The 15,559-nt window shown below is 38.7% G+C and overlaps 1 protein-coding gene across 3 annotated transcripts; it reads right to left on the bottom strand.

Annotated features, from left to right (window-relative positions):
- Positions 1–4,600: 4,600 nt before the first annotated feature.
- On the bottom strand, positions 4,601–11,619 carry LOC148874503 (putative rRNA-processing protein EBP2 homolog). 3 transcript variants are annotated; one of them, XM_088964241.1, is made up of 3 exons: positions 11,532–11,619; positions 11,082–11,259; positions 4,601–5,759 (listed from the first exon to the last, which is right to left on the bottom strand). In XM_088964241.1, exon 3 carries the CDS (start codon positions 5,708–5,710, stop codon positions 4,838–4,840), a length of 873 nt encoding a protein of 290 aa, XP_088820367.1. In that variant the 5' UTR covers positions 5,711–5,759; positions 11,082–11,259; positions 11,532–11,619; the 3' UTR covers positions 4,601–4,837. The 3 variants fall into 3 exon arrangements, with proteins under 3 accessions (XP_088820367.1, XP_088820368.1, XP_088820366.1); XM_088964242.1 differs by having other exon boundaries at positions 11,058–11,259; XM_088964240.1 differs by having other exon boundaries at positions 11,058–11,609.
- Positions 11,620–15,559: the final 3,940 nt, after the last annotated feature.

Here is a 15,559-nt window from a genome sequence, read left to right on the forward strand (position 1 = left end):
TCAATCTCAATCACTTGTTAAATTTTTTTCAAGAATAGGGTCGCAGTAGACAGTCATTCTCAAAGAAAACTGAAATTGTGGCCACATTTTATAGTCAAATTTGGATGCAAAGATGACTTCCGCCAAGTTTTGCTTTGCCATTTTTGTAAGGAGAGCACGAGGCGGTGGCTCACTGTATATTGCACTATTCAAAAGGGTGATACACATTTAAGGGATAAGTGGACTGTAATCCACCTCAGAAATCTGAAATTGCAGCCTTCTCCTAGTAGTCTACTAATAGCCCCTCTATAAACTGCATCCCCTATAAATCCTAACTCCACCCTAAGGGTGGACTGAACTATAAAAACCCCTACAATTAATATTGGACTAGGGCATATCTAGGTAAGGTGTTAACCCTCAAAAGTGGTCAGATACCCACCACCCAAGCCCAGTGTCAATGGGATTTGATCCCATCATCCCAGGTCTCTATTTTGACGAGTCAGAGATCCTACCCTGGTGACAAATAAGATCACAATCATTCCAATTTCTTGTATTGTATTGCTCTCTTCCCTTTGGAAAACCATTCTCCATTTAGAGAGAGAGATGGTCGTTTGGTGGTTAACATCATCCAAGTGGCCTGATGCAAGGTTCAAAATATCTATCGTATCTTGTTGGGAGCTTCTTGATACGTTCCTATAGCACAGATTGACACGCCCTTGATATTTTGAACCTTAACCTGATGTGTCTTAATCAAATCTTCTAACCAGATGGGTTTTATTAAATTGAATAATAATAATCAGGACGATACAGAATATTCACTATTTTGGCCATTACATAGAACACATTACGAGCGACTCACGCACGGTTGGACACACAACAGGATGAATACTGTCAACAGGTTGGGTCTGGTTCGGGATAATTACAATTATTTATGCAAATAAAAACTTAAATTTTGATTTTGATAATATAGTCTTAATAAAAATGATAGCAAAATAGTTAACTACTCATGAATTAATAAAATAACTAGTTTGAAATAAGGAAAAACCTAGCGTAAACAAAAGCAAGAACTAAAACCATTCCAATTATTAATAAAAAAATCATTGAACCAGAACCAATATAATTGATTCAGTTTGGTTTGGTCGATCAAATAAAACGAGCACATTGACAGCCGTTAGGGTAAACATAAGGTCCATTCACCTTACCATGGAGAGTCAATTAGGGGTGGCCACAAGCCGAACTTCTCATGAACTATTTGAACTTGGTTCAATTTAATCTGAGTTTTGAATCGAGCTCAAGCCTAATATATAGGCTTATTAGCTAATCGATCCAAACTCGAGCCCAATGATAATCAGGACGATACAGAATATTCACTATTTTGGCCATTACATAGAACACATTACGAGCGACTCACGCACGGTTGGGCACACAACAGGATGAATACTGTCAACAGGTTGGGTCTGGTTCGAGATAATTACAATTATTTATGCAAATAAAAACTTAAATTTTGATTTTGATAATATAGTCTTAATAAAAATGATAGCAAAATAGTTAACTACTCATAAATTAATAAAATAACTAGTTTGAAACAAGCAAGAACCTAGCGTAAACAAAAGCAAGAACTAAAACCATTCCAATTATTAATAAAAAAATCATTGAACCAGAACCAATATAATTGATTCAGTTTGGTTTGGTCAATCAAATAATATGAGCACATTGACAGCCGTTAGGGTAAACATAAGGTCCATTCACCTTACCATGGAGAGTCAGTTAGGAGTGGCCACAAACCGAACTTCTCATGAACTATTCGAGCTTGGTTCAATTTAATCCGAGTTTTGAATTGAGTTCAAGCCTAATATATAGGCTTATTAGCTAATCGATCCAAACTCGAGCCCAATGAAACTCAGCTCATGAGGCTTGCAAGTTTAATCGAACCTAGTATAATAAATAAATATTTTTTTATTAATACATGCATACATATAAATATATAAATATATTTAATAAATAATTTTTATTATATACATAACAATATTTTAATATAATATTTTATTTTTTGTGTAACAGTAAATAATTTTTATAATTCTTATTTTTTGTATGTAAAATAAAAATATTTTTATATGTATATTTTTTATTTTTTATATGTAATTCTTAATTTTGTGTATATAAAATAAAAATTATTTTTGTATGTATAATTTTTATTTTTTAGAAAAAAACTTGGCTTGCAATCGAGCTCAAGTCGAGCTTAACTCAAACTTGTGAGCTTTGAACCGAACCAAGCTTGAGCTCAAGTCTCTATCTCAAATCAAGCTCGAGCCTAAAACAATTTCAGTGAGTCAAACTCGAATAGCCAAGTATTCGGCTCGGCTCGGCTCGGCTCGAATCCACCCTTATCTACGATTCTGGGGTTTGATTAGGCACCTCCATTTTTGGGCATGACTGTTCGCTTTAAGTTAAAACAAATCTAATAAAGTGGCAACTAACAAGAAGCAAATATGGAATGGATTCTACAGGTTGCAAACTCGATAATTAACAACCCTACAGATGTACCTGACTCAGTTTGGAAGGAGTATAAATACAAATATATACGTGCAAAACTTTGTATTTTGTATTATTTCGTATGTATTTGCATTGTACAAGTTTTGTATTTGTACTCTTTCCAAATTGAGGCCGAGTGCTTTTTATCAATAATTTGTAATAATAAATAGGAGTTTAAAGAGGGATATTGAAAAGATTCCAAATTTAAAAATGGTACAAATGTATTGATAGTATGTGATATAAAATTCCATCTCAATTCATGCACTTCATTCTACAATTCTGCAATTAGTTCCATTACTCCCCTTCTCCCTAGGGTGAGCAAATGGGTAGGTTCAACTCAAAACCAACCTCAAACCAGCCTTGCATGGGCCTACCCAATCTGTTATAGGGTAAGGCTTGGGTCCAAATTCTTAAAACCAACCCCCACCCAAGCTGGTTTCAAGGTGTAGAGGTTCATCCTACCAGAACCGACCCACTGAACCAGCCTTGGTTGTCATTGGAGGAACCTACCTTGGAACTAAACTTTCCTTTGAATACCCAAAATACTTTTAAGGATGTAAAAGACATCCCTAAACTTGCCTTGATTCCAAATTCGTGGTCCCACTTGATTATTGAGTTACTTGTGTGATTTGATCATTTGTTTTCATTTCAACATTTGAATGTATACAATAAATAATATAAAAGACAATAATTACAAATTTTAAATTTAAATTATAAGTTTCAAACCATATAATGATAATCTACAAGACTTCTCATTAAAAATCAAGTTTTTAAAGAACTAGAACCAAGCCCAGAACCATCAAGGCCAGAACTGACCTCTTTGTAGGGTAGGTTCTGATTCCAAAAGGCTAAAACTAACACCTAGAGTGTAAGTTCAAAGTTCTTCTATAAAGCCAAACCGAACTAACCCATGCTCACCCCACATTTACCCACATAACATCACAACCAGAAATGGAAAACATCTCAACCTCCAACATAGTATTATGCACGGGGAGATTCTTAATTGTCACCTATAATCCACCCCATAGAGCCCTTGCACAAATAAGAGAGCTATCGAGAAAATGACTATTTGCCCAAGTTATATTTTCAACCATCTCTTCAAAAATTGCTCAAAACCAGATACACAACATGTGGCTGCCTTTCGGGCCAACTATTTTTCTAGGATGAAGAGGGGAATTTGGATGGTGTCAGATGAGATTGGCTTCCATCAGGCAAACCTATGCCCACGTCGTTCCAACAGCCTTTCCCAACCTGCATTTGGGAATATCTTCTCAATGCAAGGCAGTAAAGGCTGCTCGAACTGGCTTTTACTTGTCTGGGCTCGAAGGACCAATTCAGATTATGGGTTTTAAATTTGGGCTTCAATCAAAATGTTATATAAAAAACAGAAAAAAGAAAAGCCTGAGCTCAAGTATTAGTCCACAAATCCAAGCCAATCAGGATAAAGCTCAGCTCATTAACACCCCTAACTTAGCTGAGTAAAGTTCGGCTTATTGACAACTCGTCTGGCTCAGTTGCATTCGGTGTCAAATTACAAGACTTCTCATTAAAAATGTGCTTCAACTTAGATTAGACAAAGCCCATATACCTAATTAAAATCCGAAAACTTCTCCCATAATACATTAAGTGAGAACTCCATTTAAAAATCAAATAGCTCCCTCGTATCTTCTTTCATGAATGAAGGCATAGACTCGATTATAATTAAATATTACCAAACATGCACAACAATATTTGAGTCGGGATTTAGAAATCATCCCCATCACAGTTGTTTCGAATCATAATCCAAAATACACTAAAGAACCAGGTAACTATGAACTTAAACCCAGATTACAAGTCCGGTACAGCAGCGAATTGGGGTAAAAATTACTAATGTTGCAATCGTGCCAACTGCCAACTGTCTGTTTCCCAACGGGTTAGCGGGATTCTCATTTGGTAAGCATATAATTTTAAATTTTTGGATACAATTGTATGGAATTGACCTTACGGAGTTGTTTTTATTTTCTGAACTGGAATGTCTTTTTTTATCAGTCAATACCATCTAGGCCGAAAAAAAAAACGAATAGGAAACCTTTAACAGAAGTCAGAAACATCATGAAATGCAAGACAACTTGACTTCAAGAAACAATAAAACAGAGGAGAACTACAAGAATTGTTCAAAATAAACAAACCAGTTAAAAATTACCAAAATGCTCAACAGGGTACAAAAGATTCATTTTAATAAAGCAGTGATAATTATATGGAATTACATCTTCCACAACTTCTTGGGCAGCATTCCTCACACAAACAGCAGTTCCACGATTATAGATAGAAGAATAAGATAGATTGATTACCTCTTTCTTTTCTTATTTCCAGACATATTGCCTTGATTGAAACTTCGCATGTCATTTGTAGTATCTGAAGTATTCTGCTTCTTAAGACCTTTTCTCCCCCCAAATCCAAACTTGGTTTCCCTATATTCCCTGTTCTTCCTCTTTTTATCCATACCTTTCATCCCTTTGTTGCCACCGTGTCTAGCCTTCCCTCCAGACCTATCACCAGGAGCTACCCCAGGCCTCCTCTTACTTGACCTCTCAAAGCTTTTCCCATCTTCAAAGGTCAGCCCCATATCACCATCCTTTCCTCCCATAGAAAACCCACTCTGTTGTCTCTGCTTCCTCCACTTCTTCACAGACTCAATTTCTTCTTTCTTCTGTTTAGCTCTTTCTTTGAGTTTCTGTGCCTGAATTTCTTTAGCTATCCTCTTGGCTTCTCTAGCTTTTCTTCTCTCTTCAGCCTCCTCAATCTTTTTCTTCTGCTCCAAGAGCCTGCTCTTTACCTTCTCCATGTGAGAATCTGTCTTCACCATCTCTGCATAATAGTCAGGAGGCCGGAGAAAAGGGATCCCCACTGCTTGCAATTTCTCAAAGGCCTGCCTAGTTCCTTCCAATGCCTGGGTGTAGAAAGAGAGCTCACGTGCCAAGTCATCATTCACATCAACCTCTTGCTCTTGATCAACAACAATAGATAGCTTCTGGATCCATTCTACATTATCAGGCCAACTTATATCACTTAGCTTCTCTAGAAGACCGTCCCTATTGTATATAGACTTCTTAGAAGGCTCAGTCAACCTTACATCCTCCTCTTCAGATTCTAACTCAGATTCAGATGTTTCATGATCAACATCTCCCATTCCATCCTCCAATGTATCCTCAATGGACATTGTTGGTCTTTTCTTGAGCACAGCCACTTCTATTTGATTGGAAACCTATCTGAAAAAAATAAATAAAGGGAAAAGAATGTAGTTAGCCATCTATATAACCGAAAATGCATTAAACAACACTATTAGCTCTCTACTTGTTAAGGAAATGAAATGGCAAAGCCTTTCCACAATGAACAACTGAAATAACTAGGATGGATAATGGAGAAACAACCACCACCAAATAAGCTAATCATCCAATTAATTCTTTTATTTTAAAATATAAAAAAATAGTAGTTTAGTAAACCAGATTCCAAAGAAAGAACATCCAACCATTGTGGTTTTGTGTTAATGTCTAGGAAAGGTGCTCTCTCAGTTGCAGCAATGGATTATAGCAGTATGATGTTGTAACCTGTCTTCTACCTTATAGTCAATTAGTTAGACTCTCATACAAAATAGTGTATAACCCACCAAAGGCTGGTAGAATTGCAAGCAGAGTAACTTTACATGTTAAAATTTATATAATTGTCTAGACCAAAGAAAACATAGTTTGTCCTTCACACAGAACCTGTAATTTAGGAGGGTGGATAGCCAATAAAAGAAAAGCGAGCTTCTCAGTTTTGTGGGGAATGGCTTATTTGGGCTGATTTCAAGTCACCAGCCACCACCCGTCATTTGATTAAATTGAGAGTGACAGGCCTCACAGGCATTATGCTTGAAATCGTTTTATCTTAATAGTGAATCCAAACCTAAGGCACTGGCTCAATAAGCAAGTAGGGCCTAGACACTAGAGGAAACTCAAACAAGCGCAAGCATAAACATAATGTGAATATTGAGAATTGTTCGCACTAAGCATCCAAGATTATCAAATATCATAAAAGAAAAAAGAATACTAAACCATTCACCATTTTCCTCACTATCAAACAGGATGCTATCTTCTAGTTACTGCAAAAGCAATGCCCACAGCATGAATTCACACCAAACATATCAACCAAATGAGTGACTGAATAGGAGGATTAATCAACTAATCAAGAAGATGAATACCTATTGATAGAGATGGGACCCTCACAAAATATGACCATGCATAATCAGACATTAACTGAAATGATGCCAATAATCGAATACAAAGACATTAAAAGAGAGATACATTTGGTAATTGTTCAAAGTAACTTTGAAGCATGAAGAGGGTCAAACACAAAACTAAAAAGGGGGAGACTATCCTAAAAATGAAAACTACCCATTGATGATTTTTTATCAGCAAAATGAAATATCCACTCTGTTAGAGAATAAAAACCTATTCAGGGACCTCACCAGCAGCTTATACTTTTAGGTTGAATGGATCCTCGAGATGGTATCAAAGCCTGTTTAACCAGATAGGCTTGCGCTTATCCACACTTCAAGCCCAATGGGCTTTCGCATGGGGGGGATGTTAGAGAATGAAAACCTGCTCAGGGACTTCCTAACAGCTTTTAGGTTGAATGGTTCGTTGGGAGGATAAAAGTCTATTGGTAAATGTGCAGCTCAACAAGAGTCCCACTCAGAGTCCACTACTTGACAAAGATGGAGTTTAAGAAGTTGACTAGGATAGGACTGTGTACAAATAATCCGTTTTGTAACTAATTTCCTATTGTGACTTTGATTCTGCAATTATAAACATTGAACTGGCACAAATCAGCAGCAAGCTTTGCTCTCAATTTGTCACAATTTTTTTATGATACTTTTCACATTATTATGATATCAGAACTCAAGGCTAATACACCCATTTCTGATACAAGTGATAACTCTCTTTGGGAACCAGCCTTGGGTTACCCAATATTCCTTTTACACCTATTCAATTAAATGGAGAGAATTACCTACAGTGTAACTAATTGTTTCCTATTGTAATGTTGATTCTGCAATTATAAACATTGGACTGCCACAAATCAGCAGCAAGCTTTTTTTCTCAATTTGTCACAATTTTCATATGATACTTTTTTACATTATTATGGTATCAAAACTCAAGGCTAATACAAAAATTGTGACAGCATGCATGATTGGGTCATCCCTCTCTTCAAATGGTTCAAAGTATTGTGTCTAGGTTTGATCTTCCAGTTTATTATAATGGTCTTTCTAAGTCTGTTAAATCTGCCAACCTACAAAGGGCCACAAGTTATCACATAAGAAGTCCAAATTTGTTTCCTCATCCCCTTTTGAACTTACTTACTCAGATATGTAGGGTGCCACTCTAATTACTTCTCATAATGGAAGTCGTTACTATATAGTTTTTGATGTTGATGATTAATCAAAATTTTCTTGGGTTTTTTCTATGGTGCACACAAATCTGCTGCCATTGATATATTATTGCATTTCAAATCACATGTAAAGAATACATATACTTGCAAAATAAAAAGTCCCCTATCAAATTGGGGTGGTGAATACTGCTCCTTTACTGGCAACTTAGACCATTTGGCATCATCACTCATGGTGTCACTTGCCCTAACAATCATTCCCATAATGGTTCTATCAAAAGGTGGCACTGTCACATTATTGAAATAGCGCTTAATCTTCTCAAGCAGGCATCTCATCTTTTTAATTTCTGGGATTAGGTGGTTTACACTACTACCTTCTTGATTAATTGACTTATCACTCCTCTTCTTGGGCTTAAGCCTTTGAAAATCTTTTTAAACAAGCTCCTGATTACACTTTGTTGAGAACCTCTGGTTGTGTCTGTTATACTTTTCCTTCATCGCTAATAATGGGCACAAATTTGATTATCATTCCTCTTAATGTGTTTTTCTTGGGTGTAGTCCCCAACACAAAGGGTATAGGTGTTTTCAACGTCCCACTGGTCGGGTTTAAGTTCCTAAGGATGTTGTCTTCCAATGAAACTCTCTTTTCTTTTGCTACGTCTACACCCAACATTTCTCCTAGTGCCAATCATGCATCAGAGCCCATCATTTTTCTTCGTACACCCCCCCAAGGACCAATATTAACTTTGCCAACAACATCAAGTTGTGATTCTTATGTCAATTCCACGTTCTTGCAATTAGATGAATATGACAACACTACTACATCTTCATCCTCACATGTTAGTGTTGCCTCTCCTTCATTCGCATCATCTTAGTCTTCCACACTACTTGAAAATGCTTCTCTTATTCAGCACACTCACTCATTACATGATATTATCCAACATGGTCCTCATGACACTTCCAATTTGCAATAGCCTACTGGACACACATTCTACAATTACATGCTCACAATCTTGTGCTCAAAGCTCTAATGCTTCTTTCGATACAAGGTATCCTATTATTGCCGCCCTTGTTGCGCAGATCTCAAACTGCATGTCTAAATCCACATCATTCTCTACGGCTTTCAAAAGTGAGCATTGCCATCATGCCATATTCAAAGAATTTGATGTTGTAATGTAAAAGGTACTTGGTCTCTTGTACCATATAGACCTAACACAAATGTTCTCCCCAGATGGATCTATTAACACAAACATCAGGCTGATGGTTTTATTGAGTGCTACTAAGCTCGACTTATGCTTACACACAACACCCATCTGTTGACTTTGATGATAGTTTCATTCCCATGGTCTGTCACAATGCCATACATAGTGTGCTTTCTCTTGCTATCATGCACAACTAGCCATACAACAGCTCGATATACATAATGTCTTCCTTCATGGAGACTTACAAGAGGAGGTTTTTATGGAACAACCAGAGGGCTTGAATGATTCTCCACATCCTACACATGTTTGCCAACTCCATAAGGCTCTCTATGGACTGAAACAAGCTCCCCAAACTTGGTTTTGTCATCATACTTGTTTTTACAATATTTAGCTTTTCGTGGAGCTACTTCAAACCCCTCCTTGTTCATTTACAAGAAAAGAAAGTTTTATGCTTCTATTGCTTATATATGTTGATGATATCTTATTAACTAGCAACAGCACTTCAGCCATGTCTCCTCTCTTAAGCTCACAAGCTTAAAGATCTTGGCAACTTACATTATTTCCCGGGAATGGAGGTGTCTCGTCCCTCTCAAGGATTGATTCTTTCTCAGCAGAAGTTCATTTAGACTTGCTGGAACACGCCAATCTTGATGGTGCCTCCTCTTGTGCCTTCTACTTCCCTTTCCAAGTCCAGTGGTAAGCCGCTAGCAGATCCTTTTGGCGTGATCTGACACATCCTTTGCCATGAATCATGTCTGCCAATACACATAATGCCCCACTAAAGATCATCTTGTTGCATACAAATACATCCTTTGGTATCTTAAACATACATTGAATGCTGATTTATGGTTTAAATCTAGCAAAGATTTCTCTCACTGCCTATACAGATGCCAACTGGGCTGGGTGCCAGATGATCAGCACTTGACTGGTGGCTATGCTATTTATTTGGGCCCACACCCTGTTGCTTGGAGTTCTTGTAAGCAGTGCACCATCACTCACTCTAGTACAGAGTAAGAGTTCAGGTCCCTTGCTGACACTACAACCAAGCTGATTTTATTGCAGTCACTATTAACTGAGCTTGGTTTTTCTATTAAAGCACCCCTAATGCTCTTTTGTGACAATGTCAATGCTACGTAGCTGGCTGCAAACCCCATGTATCATGCTCGCACCAAACACTTAGCCATTGATTACAATTTTGTTCAAGAATGTGTTGCTAGAAAGTGCTTACGTGTCCAGAACATTGCCTCTCGGGATCAATTAACTGATTTGTTTACCAAGGCTTTATCCATCCCCCATTATTCTATTCTTCGATCCAAGCTCATTGTGCAGTTATCCACCATTCCACCTCATTGAGCACGGGGGTATTGGTGCGAGTGCAGCTCAAAAAAAGTCCTACTCGGAGTCTACCACTTGACATTCGTAAAATTAAACCGTGTACCATTTATTTGGTTATTATCCACGTCAAACAAACTAATCTACTGATCAACCATGCTAGTAAATTCAATCCTAAGATAAACGAGAAGAAAAGCTAAGTTAATTGGTCCTAGAAAAAAAACTAGAAATTGCAGAAAATAATTGATTCAAATTGATATAACCAACTAGTTGAAAACAGAGGACAAGATAAAAGGAACTAGCCATTAATTGGAATCGGAAAGCTATATCAATTGTAGCTACAGTAGAATAGCATAGCACTATAGCAGGAATGAGCGGAAAATGAAAGGTAAGGACAGGGGAGCAAAGAACATCGATTGCATCGAATATAAGTAGGGACTGATATTGTATGATCCAGACATTGGAAATCAAAATGAATCGAAATACACTCAACTAGATTTCTAAAATGTCAGATAGAAATAGACACAAACCACCAGTTGGACTTCCATGAATTAGCACTACCTTCTATGGGCTAATCAATTAGGCCAGTAGCAAGAATAGAAGAAAAACCTTGAAAATAAGAAGGTATTTGACCTGTCTTCAGTGTATCCTTAATTCTAAGAATCAATGCTATTGAGAATCAGCTCCCAACGGTGGAGTTAACAGAATACGATGGAATCAATTCGCCGATGGTAGATGTGCAGATGAACCGTCGGAAACCATGTGATGCGCATTCAGACTTGCAGACCTGGTTCGGTCTTTGCTTTGGTGACTGTTACAGCAATCCGAAAGTGAGGTGTGTGAATACCGGGAAAGAACGGGAAAAAGAAAAAAGAAAAAAGTGGGGAAGAGGTGCGGTGGTTCTAGGTTTTAGTGGTGGAAGTTTAGAAGAGAAAACAAGAATAAGGAGAGGAGAGGAAGAAAGAAGAAAAAAGAAATACGAGGAAAAAGAGAAGGAGAGAAGGAGAGAAGAAGGAAAAGAGAAAGACAAGAGAGGAAATGGTGAGAAAAAATAGAGAGGAGAGGGAACAAGCAAGAAACTACCGCCGCTGCAAGTTCGATGTTCGAACAAGGCGGTGAAGGGCAATTCCTTTGTTCTTCGGATTAGGTTTAATTTGAAACAATAGTGGGTTTAAATAGTAGGGTTTAAAGGTTTTTTTTTTTTTTGTTATTTGTGAGTTTTGTGGGGTATTATAGTAATCGTATACGGTAAATCGGTAAGGGAGGAAACCGGATGCTATTTGAAGGGTTGAGATTTTGGGGTATTTTTGGACGGTGGAGATAAGGTCTGAGGATGGAAGAAGGTATTTCGATATTTCTGATTTCCCAAATCAAAATAATTTGATTATTAAGATTGTTTTAAATGAGGAAATTCATGATATGCCGCCAATTGGAGATTAAGGTTCCAGGTCGTCGCGATGGGTTAAATGTATTATTTTTTAAGAAATATTGTAATACCATTGGAGAATCGATCTGTGGTGTTAGCTTTCTTTCATTAAGGAAAAATGTGTAGAATTTTGAACCAAACCTTCATTACTTTGATCAAATGATTATAGGACAATCAGCCTATGTAATATCATTTACAAAATTATTGCGAAGATCCCAATCAATATAATTAAACTATTTCTTGACAACATTTTCTCCCCATTTCAAAGTGTTTTTATTCCTAATAGAGAAATTAATGATAATGCATTTATTCTTCATGAGATGATTCATTCTATGAAAAAAAGAAGGGCAAATCAGGAATAAATGGCTTGCAAGGTTGATATGGAGAAAGCTTATGACAAGTTGAAATGGGATTACATTGAAAAGGTTCTTCAAAAGTATGGTTTCGATGAAAAGTGAATTGTGTGGGTTATGGAATGCATCAAATCGGTTTCTTACAAAATTTTAATTAATGAAACCCCTTTGGCTGAATTCTTTCCAAGTAGGGGTATTCGACAAGGGGATCCTCTATCTCCTTACATTTTTGTTCTTTGTGTGGAGGTTCTTGCAAAGAATTTGGAAAAAGAAGCAGATGCTGGTACCAAAGATATTGAGTGCAAAATCTCTAGAGGGGGTCCAAAGATCCCCATTATGTAATTTGTTGATGATTGTATTATTTTGGCAAATACTTCAGTTCCTGCATGCATGAAAATTAAAGAAATTCTCTCAAATTATGAGAAAGTATCAAGACAAACCCCAAACTTCAACAAATCTTTAGTTCTTATTTCAAGGAATATTCACCCAAAAGTTCAAAAATTGATTTGAATGATGCTTAGAATTCCCAAGGAATTGGATCCAAAGAATTATCTTGGTGCTCCTTTAATCAACAAAAGAGTTACAAAGAATATTTTTGCCTTTGTCAAGGGGAAAATGATCCAAAAACTTGCAAATTGAAAAAAAAAAATCTCTTTCATTAGCGATAAGACTTACATTGATTAACTCCACTACAAACATGATGTCCCAATATATCAAATATATCATGAGGTCTTTTAAAACTCCAAATAATGCTTTAAGAAAGTTGAAAAGAGCTCAGAGAGAATTTATATGGAAAAAGAATGAAGGGAAGAAACCCTTGCATTTAATGAAATGGAACTGCATTTGTACTCCCAAAAGATGGGGAGGGTTAGGAGTTAGAAATCTTCAATGGATAAATGAAGCCAACCTTGCAAAATTAGGATGAAGAATATTAAATAAAGAAAATAATCTTTGGGTTAAACTCATTAAAAGCAAATATATGAAAGATGTTTCTTTTTGGGATATTAAACCTAAAAATGGATCTGATGCAGCATGATCCGGGCACTCTTAGCTGGCTGTTGACTAGCTCCTAACTGGCAATGGATAGCACCTGAGAAGAAGAAGGTGAAGGATTCCCGGGGATTTGTCCGACGGGAATACTCCGAAGCTTAAGTTAGAACGCTGGGGGAGAAAGTAAAGAGTGTAAACAGGCTAAGACTGTAGGTCACGCTAGATCACTGAGTTCTCAAGATTAGTTCGAGAGCAAGTAAGATGACTCAAAATCATATTAGATCGGAGATCCCTCTCCCCTTCGACTAAGGGACTTTTATAGGGGTGTTCCTTTCAAATCGAGTGTAACCGCCACAGGGCTTCTGTCACATTCGTTACCGGCCAGGGCTGCGCAGGTGATCATTGCAAGGTACTACCCAATTGGATGGGTGACACGTCTTGGGAGGACAGGCACGCCACCATCTATCGAGAGACGTGGGTACAGTCCGTCGAATGGGCAGGGATTGCGCCATCAGTCAAGAGACGTGGTGCAGTCTGACGGGTATGGTCTTGTCAGATAGAAGCTTCCCGAGAGCATCGCGTTGCTTAGTCGTGAGCTACCTTGTAGCAAGCTACCCTGCCGCGCAGCGAGCTATCTTGTCACGAACTACTTTGTAGCGAGCTCCCAAGGGTACTTCGAGGTGACCCTCATCAAGATTGTCTTTGGGGCAGTCTTTCTGCCTAAGTGTTGGAGTGAGCTGGTTACCCTATCTCGCGAGTTGGGATAGTCTTGGAGTATTTCCTTTCAGTAGCTCAGGGGACTTCGAGCTCATGTTGTAGCGAGCTCCCCCTATAGCGAGAGCTATGACGTAGTGAACTGTCCAACAGGCTCGTTACTTAGTCGCAGTCAGGCTGTGGTGCTGAGCTGTTGCTCGTGCTGAGTCAGGTCCACGTGTCATTATCTCAAGGGGTCGGGTCAAATCATCCTTCATCAATTGCCCCCACTTCTCGGGCTAAGAGTGCTACCTTAGCGTGAGGAGTTCGTGAAGTGTGACGGGTGGATTTGATTGAAGTTCAAACTTGATTGACTACTCGTAATAAATGCATGCGGGAATCAGGGGATTTCTAACTTTTCGAATGCGGAAAAATGCGATGAAGCGGCTCTTAGCTCCGGATGTCGTGCAACCGTCATTACCTCAATCATGGGAGACATGTAGCCAGTCACGTTTCGGTTTCAGGAGGCGTGCGATCAACTTGACTGCGAACCGTCAGATCTGTCTCAATCTAGGCCATTGATCTGGGGGCATAGTGGCTATAAATAGGAGGGCCTCCTAGGCCTCATTTTCTTTCACACTAACTTGTTGTCTTCAGATTCTGAGGTCGCACATCCATTTAGTCTGTCCGAGCTCTTCTGTTCACACCGTTTCATCTTTCCGGTGAGTCTTATTCATTCTGTCAATCATGTCTAGGTATCCGTACCACGTTTATCCCTGGGACGGTAACCAGGATGACGACGCCCCCTCGAGCTCAAGGAGAGCTTGGGAGCAGACTCGGGAGGCCTCCGGCTATGTGGCTTCTAGTTCTCGGGGCAGAGAGCCCGACAACTTCAATCCCTCCTCTATGACAATGGAGAGACTTAGATCTCTAATCTGCTACTTTCACCTTCCCGGGGACATCACCTACAATCTCCCCACCGGTAACTTTCCCTGGGAACATGGTCCCAATGACATAGTAATTTTCCAGGAACAGCTCGAGGCTGGCCTGCATCTTCCCCTGCACCCCCTAATAGCGGAGGTGTTGAATCATTTTAACGTCAGCATCGACCAGCTCCATCCCAACGCCATCCGGAATGTAGTTGGGACCATTTCCTTGTGCTATGAGTATTGTCTTCCCCTTGATCTCGATATCTTTTCTTCCATTCTCTACATTAAGAATGCCACTCCCGGAGCGCCTCCGAAAAAGGCGTTCATATTACTTTTCTCCCCGTCGCAGCTTTAAGCTCCTGCACGACCTGCCGAACAGGGCTCCCGCCTGGAAGTGGGACTATTTTGTGGTTCATAACCCCGAGGGGTGGCCCTTCCCAACCTCTTGGAGGGGCGCCATCCAGGACCTTGGGGTTGAGTTGGACTCTAAAACTTGGAAAACACTACTTTCCTGGGCAGCTGTAGGCCTTCTCTGTTTAGATTACTTGACTGAGAAAAAGCTCGCGCAGGCTGACCTGAGTTCGGGTAGGTTGCTTTTTAGGTCACATAGTGCCTTGTAAAAATATATAATATGTGTATACATATATTTTCTTTTTTACTAGACTAATACCTTGTGGTTTTTTGGCAACCATCATGTCTAGTGTTGACGCACGCCGCCTT

This window comes from Nelumbo lutea, chromosome 1 (genome assembly GCF_056320005.1).
Source record: "Nelumbo lutea isolate HS-2025 chromosome 1, American lotus-T2T, whole genome shotgun sequence".
Taxonomy (NCBI): domain Eukaryota; kingdom Viridiplantae; phylum Streptophyta; class Magnoliopsida; order Proteales; family Nelumbonaceae; genus Nelumbo; species Nelumbo lutea.